The sequence below is a fragment of the Argopecten irradians genome, chromosome 3 (genome assembly GCF_041381155.1).
Source record: "Argopecten irradians isolate NY chromosome 3, Ai_NY, whole genome shotgun sequence".
In the NCBI taxonomy this organism is placed as follows: domain Eukaryota; kingdom Metazoa; phylum Mollusca; class Bivalvia; order Pectinida; family Pectinidae; genus Argopecten; species Argopecten irradians.
In genome coordinates this window covers 26,424,716-26,438,693 of record NC_091136.1, presented here as the reverse complement: position 1 = coordinate 26,438,693, position 13,978 = coordinate 26,424,716, and the positions used below count along the sequence as shown (strand labels likewise).

Sequence of the window (13,978 nt, the reverse complement as noted above, 5' to 3'; positions counted from 1 at the left end):
TAGTTGGTGTAGGGTACTGTACCAGTATGTCTCTAATGGACACTACTGTTTGTATGGTAGACTACAGTCTGACCCTGTAGTTATACATGTTGTGGTAGTTGGTGTAGGGTACTGTACCATTATGTCTCTAATGGACCTACTGTTGTTTGTATGGTAGACTACAGTCTGACCCTGTAGTTATACATGTTGTGGTAGTTGGTGTAGGGTACTGTACCACTATGTCTCTAATGGACCTGTTGTTTGTATGGTAGACTACAGTCTGACCCTGTAGTTATACATGTTGTGGTAGTTGGTGTAGGGTACTGTACCATTATGTCTCTAATGGACCTGTTGTTGTTTGTATGGTAGACTAGAGTCTGACCCTGTTGTTTTACATGTTGTGGTAGTTGGTGTAGGGTACTGTACCATTATGTCTCTAAAGAACACTAACCTGTTGTTTGTATGGTAGACTACAGTCTGACCCTGTAGTTATACATGTTGTGTTAGTTGGTGTAGGGTACTGTACCACTATGTCTCTAATGGACCTGTTGTTTGTATGGTAGACTACAGTCTGACCCTGTAGTTATACATGTTGTGGTAGTTGGTGTAGGGTACTGTACCATTATGTCTCTAATGGACACTAACCTGTTGTTTGTATGGTAGACTACAGTCTGACCCTGTAGTTATACATGTTGTGGTAGTTGGTGTAGGGTACTGTACCATTATGTCTCTAATGGACACTATCCTGTTGTTTGTATGGTAGACTACAGTCTGACCCTGTAGTTATACATGTTGTGGTAGTTGGTGTAGGGTACTGTACCACTATGTCTCTAATGGACCTGTTGTTTGTATGGTAGACTACAGTCTGACCCTGTAGTTATACATGTTGTGGTAGTTGGTGTAGGGTACTGTACCATTATGTCTCTAATGGACCTGTTGTTTGTATGGTAGACTACAGTCTGACCCTGTAGTTATACATGTTGTGCTAGTTGGTGTAGGGTACTGTACCATTATGTCTCTAATGGACCTGTTGTTTGTATGGTAGACTACAGTCTGACCCTGTAGTTATACATGTTGTGGTTAGTTGGTGTAGGGTACTGTACCATTATGTCTCTAATGGACACTCTGTTGTTTGTATGGTAGACTACAGTCTGACCCTGTAGTTATACATGTTGTGGTAGTTGGTGTAGGGTACTGTACCATTATGTCTCTAATGGACCTGTTGTTTGTATGGTAGACTACAGTCTGACCCTGTAGTTATACATGTTGTGGTAGTTGGTGTAGGGTACTGTACCATTATGTCTCTAATGGACCTGTTGTTTGTCTGGTAGACTACAGTCTGACCCTGTAGTTATACATGTTGTGCTAGTTGGTGTAGGGTACTGTACCATTATGTCTCTAATGGACCTGTTTGTTTGTATGGTAGACTACAGTCTGACCCTGTAGTTATACATGTTGTGGTAGTTGGTGTAGGGTACTGTACCATTATGTCTCTAATGGACCTGTTGTTTGTATGGTAGACTACAGTCTGACCCTGTAGTTATACATGTTGTGGTAGTTGGTGTAGGGTACTGTACCATTATGTCTCTAATGGACACTATCCTGTTGTTTGTATGGTAGACTACAGTCTGACCCTGTAGTTATACATGTTGTGGTAGTTGGTGTAGGGTACTGTACCACTATGTCTCTAATGGACCTGTTGTTTGTATGGTAGACTAGAGTCTGACCCTGTTGTTTTACATGTTGTGGTAGTTGGTGTAGGGTACTGTACCATTATGTCTCTAATGGACACTATCCTGTTGTTTGTATGGTAGACTACAGTCTGACCCTGTAGTTATACATGTTGTGGTAGTTGGTGTAGGGTACTGTACCACTATGTCTCTAATGGACCTGTTGTTTGTATGGTAGACTACAGTCTGACCCTGTAGTTATACATGTTGTGTTAGTTGGTGTAGGGTACTGTACCATTATGTCTCTAATGGACCTGTTGTTTGTATGGTAGACTACAGTCTGACCCTGTAGTTATACATGTTGTGGTAGTTGGTGTAGGGTACTGTACCATTATGTCTCTAATGGACCTGTTGTTTGTATGGTAGACTACAGTCTGACCCTGTAGTTATACATGTTGTGGTAGTTGGTGTAGGGTACTGTACCACTATGTCTCTAATGGACCTGTTGTTTGTATGGTAGACTACAGTCTGACCCTGTAGTTATACATGTTGTGTTAGTTGGTGTAGGGTACTGTACCATTATGTCTCTAATGGACCTGTTGTTTGTATGGTAGACTACAGTCTGACCCTGTAGTTATACATGTTGTGTTAGTTGGTGTAGGGTACTGTACCATTATGTCTCTAATGGACCTGTTGTTTGTATGGTAGACTACAGTCTGACCCTGTAGTTATACATGTTGTGGTAGTTGGTGTAGGGTACTGTACCATTATGTCTCTAATGGACCTGTTGTTTGTATGGTAGACTACAGTCTGACCCTGTAGTTATACATGTTGTGTTAGTTGGTGTAGGGTACTGTACCACTATGTCTCTAATGGACCTGTTGTTTGTATGGTAGACTACAGTCTGACCCTGTAGTTATACATGTTGTGGTAGTTGGTGTAGGGTACTGTACCACTATGTCTCTAATGGACCTGTTGTTTGTATGGTAGACTACAGTCTGACCCTGTAGTTATACATGTTGTGGTAGTTGGTGTAGGGTACTGTACCATTATGTCTCTAATGGACCTGTTGTTTGTATGGTAGACTACAGTCTGACCCTGTAGTTATACATGTTGTGGTAGTTGGTGTAGGGTACTGTACCATTATGTCTCTAATGGACCTAACCTGTTGTTTGTATGGTAGACTACAGTCTGACCCTGTAGTTATACATGTTGTGTTAGTTGGTGTAGGGTACTGTACCACTATGTCTCTAATGGACCTGTTGTTTGTATGGTAGACTACAGTCTGACCCTGTAGTTATACATGTTGTGGTAGTTGGTGTAGGGTACTGTACCACTATGTCTCTAATGGACCTGTTGTTTGTATGGTAGACTACAGTCTGACCCTGTAGTTATACATGTTGTGGTAGTTGGTGTAGGGTACTGTACCATTATGTCTCTAATGGACACTAACCTGTTGTTTGTATGGTAGACTACAGTCTGACCCTGTAGTTATACATGTTGTGGTAGTTGGTGTAGGGTACTGTACCACTATGTCTCTAATGGACCTGTTGTTTGTATGGTAGACTACAGTCTGACCCTGTAGTTATACATGTTGTGGTAGTTGGTGTAGGGTACTGTACCATTATGTCTCTAATGGACACTAACCTGTTGTTTGTATGGTAGACTACAGTCTGACCCTGTAGTTATACATGTTGTGTTAGTTGGTGTAGGGTACTGTACCACTATGTCTCTAATGGACCTGTTGTTTGTATGGTAGACTAGAGTCTGACCCTGTAGTTATACATGTTGTGTTAGTTGGTGTAGGGTACTGTACCACTATGTCTCTAATGGACCTGTTGTTTGTATGGTAGACTAGAGTCTGACCCTGTAGTTATACATGTTGTGTTAGTTGGTGTAGGGTACTGTACCATTATGTCTCTAATGGACTTGTTGTTTGTATGGTAGACTACAGTCTGACCCTGTAGTTATACATGTTGTGTTAGTTGGTGTAGGGTACTGTACCATTATGTCTCTAATGGACCTGTTGTTTGTATGGTAGACTACAGTCTGACCCTGTAGTTATACATGTTGTGTTAGTTGGTGTAGGGTACTGTACCACTATGTCTCTAATGGACCTGTTGTTTGTATGGTAGACTACAGTCTGACCCTGTAGTTATACATGTTGTGTTAGTTGGTGTAGGGTACTGTACCACTATGTCTCTAATGGACCTGTTGTTTGTATGGTAGACTAGAGTCTGACCCTGTAGTTATACATGTTGTGTTAGTTGGTGTAGGGTACTGTACCACTATGTCTCTAATGGACCTGTTGTTTGTATGGTAGACTACAGTCTGACCCTGTAGTTATACATGTTGTGTTAGTTGGTGTAGGGTACTGTACCACTATGTCTCTAATGGACCTGTTGTTTGTATGGTAGACTAGAGTCTGACCCTGTAGTTATACATGTTGTGGTAGTTGGTGTAGGGTACTGTACCATTATGTCTCTAATGGACCTGTTGTTTGTGATACAGACAGTGATGTTCCCCATTCACCAACAAAATTGACAATGAGCAACATGTATAGATGTACATTTTGGTATACATAATCCAGGATTTCCCACAACTCATTCATAATCCTAAAATTTATATCAAAGTAGAGACTTCAAAATACTGTAGTTGTTCAATTGTAACAAAATCCCATTAAGTGAAAGGCACATTGCACATTTCAATAGCCAAGAAACAGAACCATAGCTAAAATTTCCATAGAGTACTTTTCACTTATGGTACTGGAAATTAAAATGTTTGCAATGACTTCAAATTTCCAATCACATCATTCACATCTTTTTGGGGTACAGTGAACTGTGTTCAAGCATCTGGATTAGACTCCTCCCTCAAATGTTGTAACATTCTGTTACGACAGCCAATGAAATCTCTGGGAAATTACCTCGATTGGTTAGACTCCATGTGGTGTAGGGCAAAGAATGTTGACTTCAAAGAAATCTACTGATTTGACTTGGTCACACATTTGTTCCAAAGATTTGTTAGCATACACTTGGAGATAAAAGGTTTCAAACATGTTTTTTTTTGTTAGCATACACTTGGAGATAAAAGGTTTCAAACATGTTTTTTAACTCAATAGTACCATATAACCATCGAAAGACAACAACACTATATCTTGATAGCTTCGTAAAACGTTCCCTGGAAAATACACGGTTGTAGCTGTATATATAAGCTCAAAAAACATGTTTGTTTAGGGTTACATTGGCAAAAAAATAGGGTTGGTAGGTAGCGATTTATTTTTATTTTTATATATATATATATAGATATATATTTTCAAGTTCAGATGCAATAGCGAGCTGTTTACTAAACAGATATATGGCTCCTATTTATCAATAAAATGATTAAAGGGACATGAACCTTAAATAATTTGTTCTGTATGCTTAGATATGGTTTTCAGATGTTTATTGAATATTTTATTACAATGATTGGTTATCTAAAACGACAGGAAAACGTGGGGAATACCTACCTCAAAAATGATAAAAATAGACCGTCATATTCTATTTTTGGAACACAAAACGAAAGCTGGCCGAAAGCGAGGTTATAATGAACAACAAACTTGCTGACATGACAAGGAATATTAGTTTTCCATATTTTAAGATTATTTTCTAATTTACGATGGTTGACAAATGAAGTTTAAGCCATATTTGTTATAAAACAATTTGTATTTAGTGAAAGAATGATAAGTCAAAAGTCAAACGAGACTTTTCATTCGATAGGGCACCGCGAAGGGAGGTTCCTGACTTATTGCACATATGTACATCACGCAAGTATAAAGTAGGGAGTTGCTCCCGTCTCTTGCATTTCAGTGATCCATTTATATTTACCTACTTTCCCAATCGCGCACGTTACTGACTCTTGACGTACACTGTTTTCTATCGTAATTCGTTTGTGTTCACTTCACCCACGTTTTTGACCCACCATTTTGTTTACATATGCAGTGCATTGTGGGAGGTCCCCAAAGTTCAATACTACTATACAATCGTTACCTGTTACCTGTTACCTCTTCTTAGACACCGTAGTTAGCTGGTTCCAGCTAGTTGTGGCGCGTTTTGTTCATTTACTAAATAGTTGTCCGGTTGTGCCATATACAAAATTCAACAGGGCCGGTTCAAAATACAGAAAGATGGAATTTCCATTATAATTATTTTATTTGATACATTTGCACAATAACTGATATTACTTAGTGAGGTATCTGACACGTCTTAATATGTATTTTACTCAAATTTACATGGTTTATTTAGGTTCATGTCCCTTTAAACATCAGTGTCTTTTACTCTTGACTCTTTATTTAACAACTTATAATTGGATATTTGACTAAGGAAGAAGGTATTAACAGATTAGATTGGCCTAGAGTAAAACCGGTGTTAATAGGAGTATCCTTTTCGGTACAGAAAAAAATCAGGGTCGGGGGTAAAAAATTAGGGGCTGTCGGGTAACCCTAAACAGACATTTTTGGCCTAATGTGGATGTTTCATCCGGAAGAAGACATCCCACGTCTAATTGTTTGTTGTATGAATTGTAATGTTTTAAAATATGCTTATAAATATGTAGATTTCTATTCAAACCTATGATAAAGTTGTGTCTAAAAACACTCTATTGTAGTTCAAGAAAGCATAATTTGACGTTTGAAATATACATGTACATGTATAAAGTAACGACTTTCTAGCTCGTGTGATTTCAAATAAAATAGTATTATTAAGTTAAGGTACCAAAGACCAAATTTCAACTCACTTTAACCTGTGACTATGGCTATGTACATGTAAGTCATGACTATATACATACATGTAATTCTGTTATTATTTAACTATTTTGCATGCCAAATTGTTGCGGTATTAATGATTGAAATTTAATACGTTGTTGTAACAGCTATAACAGGTAAACTCCGCCCGCAGTTAGACTATTGCTGTTACTAAACTCCGCCCACAGTTTGACTGACGCTATTCCCGAGCCGATAAACGCGCATACGACTGGTTGAAACTATTCACGTGATTTGTGGTTTGAACGATCCAAAAGGCAATTCCGGACGCTTGAACGCATTTCACTGTAAAACAGGCGGACCTTCTCATTAAAAGTGGGAGGGGAGTGATATATCTGTGGAAGATTGTTCAACCTCTGGTAAAGGTATTTCCTTCAACGCTGATCATGATCATTGTTCAAAACATCCTCCATGTATATACGTACCCAAGGCAGCTTATGGTGATAAGGAAGCCGAGCAATGGACCGGTCATTGCTGTGGTATTTGTGTCCCATCCTTAAGAACTGGCCATTTTGTACAGTGATCAGGAAGCTGAGCAATGGACCGGTCAGTGCTATTGTAGGTACATGACTGGATATGTTAATCTTATTGATGTGATACATGTAGGCTATGCATTGGTTAGTGAGGTCTAGTCCATAGCTACAAAACCTTAAATGACCCGGACTGTCCCAATGGCAATTATCTGTGAGATGAAGTCTTGAAGGTAAAGTCTATAGCAAAATAAACAGGACATGTTTACATGCCATGTTTATCAAACTGTAAAACGGTAGAACATGAATATGAAATGGATCCATTTTTCAGCCTGATTTTTCTGTTTTACAAGATAGCAGGACCATGTCATGTGTTCTAATTGATATGGAGTAAGGAATTAGATATCAATTTCAAACTTGACTGATGTTGGAGCACTGCTTACCACATCAAATCAGTACAAATTATAGGGTCCGTTCACACCAACCCATGCATTTATTACTACTGTAAAATACTTTATTTTTGCGCAATACAAATTTTGTCATAATTTTGGGAGAGCTCAACAGTGGATTCTAATGGCAAGTAATTGTATAATTGCCAGTAATTATGATATAAGAACCCTTGACCCTAAACTTATGTATTGTGTAATATGAAGTAGTTTACAGTACATAGGTTATCAGATTACCATTTGACAGTAACAGTTAGCAGTATTTTTTGACACATGTTTTTAGAATTAAACAAATTCATTAATCAAAGGTCTTTGTTATATTGGTGTACAACTTACATAGAACAATTAAGCAGAAAAAGTATCACATAATGCACAAAATGACATTTTTGTGAAGTAGAAACTTCCATTATTTTTGTGGTTACTGTATGTATATGAATATAAAAACATTGAAATTTGTTATAATACATTTGTAGAATCAATGCTAAAAGATGAGCCATGAATATTTCTACCCACAAAATAATTTTGGAAGTTCTAAACCATGAAAGGAAGAACCCAGAAATATTTCATGTTATAAAGAATGTCTCCTCGGATTTAACAAAAGATGGTCCTAATTTATTGCCTGCCAATGCAAATCAATAGAATATACAAGCGAGATACAGTAAGTATGTACTTTGGTGTAAACAGTTGGTGTAGCAGGTACATGCCACATGCACCATTAGAGGGTCTCTCACAGGGTGGTAGCCAGTTCTAATGCACTGGTATTTATTACTCCTCAACACCCATTAGGGCGGTGGGGAGGAAAGAGAGTGCCTGGGTAAGGTTGGTAATATAGATAGTAGAAACTGGGGTGGGGAAGGGAAGGATGGATATGGATAAAGTTGGTAATATAGATAGTAGTAGGGTGGGAGGGGGTGAAAAATTGTATGGGGTGGGGGAAGGGAAGGGATGGGTAAGGTTGGTAATATAGATAGTAGGTACTGGGGTGGGGGGAGGAGGGGGGGGGGGAGGGTGTAGTAAAATTGGTAATAGGGAGAGGAGTAGGTAGGGGTAGGGGATGGGGTAGGGAAGGGGAGGATGGGTAAGGTGGGTAATAGGGAGAGGAGTAGGTACTGGGGTAGGGAAGGGGAGGATGGGTAAGGTGGGTAATAGGGAGAGGAGTAGGTACTGGGGTAGGGAATGGGAGGATGGGTAAGGTTGGTAATAGGGAGGGGAGTAGATACTGGGGTAGGGAATGGGTAACAATACTGGCATATTCCTTTAAGGTATTCATTGGTCGATATCAAGGACAGGTAGTCAAGACAGGTAGATGAGAAATAGGGATGGGAACGTGGTGACACGACAGTAAATTGTACCTGATGGGGACAGGGACCATTGTGAAGTGAAAACAAGCACTAGGGTGCATTCTATATATGTAGCTACAATAAATCTATGCAATACAATGTTCAAAACATAGTGAGGGTATTTCTTAATACAAACATGAAACTGGTAAGCTCTATCCAGAAATGTAAACAAACACATTCAATGTTTGTTCATTTGGTTTTTTATATTTTTTTGTTAACATCTTTTTAACATGCAGCCGGGGTCATTTAAGGACAAGGCAAGATTCAATGTTTAAATTGCATGTAGTAATCATGAACAACGAGCAATACAAAGTCACATCCGATGAGCTACCATAGTGAGTTGATAGACAGCTGGTAAAACAAGGAGAACAAGAGACATTTAGAATATAGGTATATGAGAGCTTAGATATTACACTGTATGTATGTCAACTAGGAAGTTCTGATGGAGAATCACATAGTACACAACAAATTAAATTGTTATTAGCAGCCAGGAATCATTGATTGAAACCCAAAACGATATTGATGATTGCCACTAAAGCACTTTCGCTTCCATCCTCCATTTCATGATTTACTTCAAATGTCAAAGACACAACTTATGCAGATGAAAATTCACAAAATGCAGAGAAATCAATAGATATCCATTGTTTTTATAGAATACATCAGCGAGATGAATCTCCCAGGTTTAGACTACACTGCCAGTCACAGGCCTAAAACACAGCACTTCATATTCATGCTGATTACTGTTTCTTTTATCAAATATGCATAAAAATGTGGAAAATCAACAAAGAAGTCAAATGTCTATTACAAGGCAAAGTCGCATGTCATGATAAGAAGCCATTTGAAATAACCAGCTTATTTGACAACTGAGATAGAACAGAATGATCTCGCTTCTTTGACAACTTTAATACTATGGGATCTTAATTGAGTGTACAGGAATGAATGCAGTTCATTGCATAATGGCCATATTTTAAGAGGCATACTTTCAGTAATGAATCCTAGGTGATTTCTAAGAACAGAGGATTCTTGGGAAGTTTTTATTTTGATTACTGGTGACTCATTGTTTGTTTGCAAGTGCCATGTTCATCAAGTGGATTTGTGCTTGCTTTATATCCTATCATCATGATGCTATGCCAGGTTTAGAGGGTGGAGGAAAGCTGGAGTACCAGGAGAAAAACCACTGACCTATGTAGGAACTTAGCAACTGCTCCTACGTGGGTTTCAAACTCGCTACTCGCAGATAGATAGTTTAATGTCTTACCTTATAATTAACCATTCAGCTACCACATGCCCCAGTCATTATTCATATTCTAATATCAATGAGTTTCTATGCAGAACAGCGAATTAAAAAATGTCATCTTCAAAAATACAATAGTAGTGAATCAATTGTATATATTAGGTATATTATGTGATGAAGTAAAGGTTTGTATACTAGTTAGAAAGCAAGAGCTCTAGCTGAAGGGCTAGTTGCATTCATGATTGTAATATGTTGGAATGCATCATTCTAGGTTTCATGGGGAAGCTACCCTTTTACAAAATTGGGGAAAGTTTAGTGAAATTTAGGGGAAATTGACTTCTATTATCTTGGTCCAAAAACGTATTCATTTTGATGAAAAAATGTATTTTATTGTTACCTTTAGTAGAAGAGATTTTGAGCTCAATCAAACTTTAGTTTATCATCAAATATGCAGTGAGTATATGATAAATAAGAAGACTTTTACAACCAAAATTATTTTCCTATAATATCCTATGCCGACAGTTCTGCAAATTGCAGTGATTTACAAGACTCGTCTAGTCATGGACTCATGATTTTTCTTTGGGACTCAACGAAATTTTGAGAACCCTCTGATTTCTTTGTACTACAAAACATCAAAATTTGAAAATTAGTGTTCTGGACTCGCCTTAAAAAACCTACATGAATTACTGTATTGAAGACATCTATGAAATCAGTGTTTATTTTCGGATTGTTACTATGGTAGTTCAAAGTAGGACAATTGATATATATGCAATGATCTTCTCTATAATACATATACGTCTATTGATAATTTCCAAATTAATTATAATATAAGGTTACTAACATGGACAAACGCTGGAGTTTTCTCCCTTTCTCTGTGGTGGGATAACATATGATAATTATGATCATATTCAGGATTTTACAATACAATGGCCATTTTTTCTTATGCATGACCAGTATGCATGTACATAATACATCATGTAATGATAAAAGGTAAAATGATATCATAATTCATGTTTTATTTTTTAGATGGCTTAATCATCATAATTCAGATCTTCCAATGGGTATAACGTTAATACAATGTATATCTATCTGTCTGACAACTTATCTTAAATATTGCTTATAATTAATTAGTCTCAAATATGCAATGCAAGGGATTAAGCACTGACCATGATAATTTTGCACAGAAGAGGCTGAGCATTGAACTATTTCATAGAATACCAAGACCATATCAAGATATGATTATATTAATTACCCTTAATCATATTACATAACATTGATAAACCAGCAAATTTCATCACCAGGATTCCTCAACACATTAGCATGGACATTTGCATGCTATATTTGAGACACATCTATTAGCCTATATAGTTTGTATGTTAGCAGCTTCTTCTGACTCCTGTTGTCATATATACAATGTGGGGTCTTAGTGGTCAATGCAGCAGCTGCATCTACTTACAGAAATAATTTGGACATGCATGCTGGTTTACTGACCAGCTAGATAGGGGCCTGGGTGTGTATTGGGCCCTATTCAGCAGCACATATGTGCTAGATTGTTTACATACAAGATCTGTATAGACACTACATTAGGTCACCGATCGATTCCACAGTCACCCCTACATCTTCACAGTGTAAATTGCTAACGACGATCGTCAAATCACTGCATTTATCTCAAATAAACGATCCGCTCTAAGCCGTGCCTATATGCATCATTTACGGTGGATACGATAAAACAGGTTCTGCATTTTACATGAATAGCAGCCTGACAGGTCCCGTAAATGTTTATATATAAGCATGGTACTGTAGGACTTCCGTCAAAACACAACCGGGGTCACACACGCAACGGGGAAGGCTGTGGGGGTTCAAATAAGAAATAAAACGATATGGGGGTCGAAATTCTTACCTCATCCCATTTGATGAATTTGTTGCCTTTGATGAGCGTCTCAGGTACGCAAATAGGCCTCAACTGTACGGCGTGAACGCCTGGCTTAGCTCCCGCCATACTAGCACTACGATCGTCGTATTATTATCATACCCAAATGCATCGTATATTGGGAGACGATACCATATTGCCTGCGGGTTACAGAGGTGAGCTAACTAGGCTGTCACTGGACTCGAACGAGTCGGTACTGTCCTTGAAATAATAGCTTTATACGTAGTGTCCACGGGAGAATATAAAACATACACGACAGCTAGCTGGCCTTGTGTTTACTGGGAACAGTCCGACAACATATGAGTCATGGAAGCAGGCGACGGGGTAGACTCGCCCATATTAAAGGTAGTTGATCATGTGACCAGGACAAAATGGCGAGCTGCACATATCGGCGGCTTATACAACAGTATTTGCTAAATATTTATGTCATTAATGCCATTTAATGACATTTCATCGGACATTTTGTGCATTTGGAAGCGATTTCGAACTATTAGATAGCTAATGTGAATAATAGAGAGAAAAGTCTCCGACAAACGTGTGGGACGATGTATGTATACACACTTGTGGGAAATATCTTAATCGAAATAAATCAATACAAATTTGTTTGTTTTCATGAAAATATTAATAAAAGATTGATAAAAGATTAAATCTCTATATTTATCTAATTCGTATTTCTTATTATTTCCTTTTATCAAATAGTCGGACAAAATAAGACAATGTTGTACAATGTTACGTTGCTTCTGCCATTTAATCTTATTATGTAACATATCTTTGTATGGAAGAATGCAATAGTATATTTTTTCCATGTACATATGTATAATTCAAATCAAAATTATTTTATTGCATAAAAGGTCCACTAGCTACCTTTCCGAAACGGCTTTTATTTTTAAGTAGATCTATGCTTATCGTTAATACTACATTTATCATCATGCACCTTCTCAAATATTTAATTAAATAAATTAGATGACATTAAAAAACTAAAGCTTTAAGGTCAGTGCTGCACCGCCGAGCACTTCAATTACAAAAAAACAGTTACATAAAATGTCATATACCACCTTCTGCTAAAGAGCTTTTCGTTTCTTATTTGTCACGCTCTGACTCCATACGTAGTCATTGTCCAAATGATAACTTCTGATTTGTATAACCGTTGAAACAGCTTTAATAACTAACTTTATCGTTATAACTTACAATAACCTATTTTACTGTAGAAAGTACCGAGTCTGGGCTCTTATAATTGGTTTGAATATGATTTGGACCCACCAGTACGTCAGTGTCCATATATATAGTCTTTTTGTAGACGTTGTAGTAGTCTACATAAAACAACCGGTCAAAATAATCTATTTTAAAGCATGTAGAGATATAATTACTGATTTTTTTTCATATCTAGGCCGCTAAAAGTTTAAAACTGGTCTACAGAGGTGATTTTCATATGCCTGTAGTAGAAAGTCACACAGGAACCTATGAAAAAATTTTCAAAAAAAGTTTTGTGTGCGACTTTTCGACGTTCTTAGCATGGTCTTGGCTATAAGGCCTTTGAAAAGACTCGCTCCTGAGTTCCACAAACAAGTTATTCAGGATAGTACCTCATTGCCATGGAGACAGAGAGATTTACATCGGTGTTGATTCCGGAGTCTCACATGTATCCGTTCTTTGACTCTTCCCCCACTACATACATTCATCATTCGTTTGTTTGCCAACGGCACTATTTGTATATTGTGTATATTATGGTTACATTTTAAAATGTTGAAACTCCATCAAGGAGGAGTTGGACTAGCTGCGATGACTTATGATGAGACATGTTATAATATGTATGGTCTCGTTAGCCGGATCAAAGAAGACAAGGTAAGATCATTCGTACTAGATTAGGACCAGTTGAAACGTTAAGAGGATTAGTGATGTAAGACGTTTCCCTATGACTTGGGCATATATAACATAATGCAAGTAACACGACCAACCGCTCCAGGAAGTCGAATGTGCAAGCTCTATAAAATGGGACATGCATATAGTGGGGATCATAATGACAACATGATTCCAAGCTTTACGACGGAGCCTCCAAGGGAACATTTCACTGATATTGTATAGTTTTTCCGTAAAGCATTGGACCGCATAATGTC

General features: G+C 37.7%; 1 protein-coding gene across 7 annotated transcripts in view; it reads right to left on the bottom strand.

Moving 5' to 3' along the window:
- LOC138318013 (1-phosphatidylinositol 4,5-bisphosphate phosphodiesterase beta-1-like) overlaps window positions 1-12,209 on the bottom strand; it is a 103,812-nt gene extending 91,603 nt beyond the window's left edge. For all 7 annotated transcript variants that reach the window (XM_069260032.1, XM_069260029.1, XM_069260036.1 and 4 more), the window contains exon 1: window positions 11,835-12,209. In XM_069260032.1, coding sequence (XP_069116133.1) covers window positions 11,835-11,933 — 99 coding nt within the window. In that variant the 5' untranslated portion in view covers window positions 11,934-12,209. The remainder of the gene's footprint in view (window positions 1-11,834) is intronic.
- Between the last annotated feature and the right edge of the window lie 1,769 nt (window positions 12,210-13,978).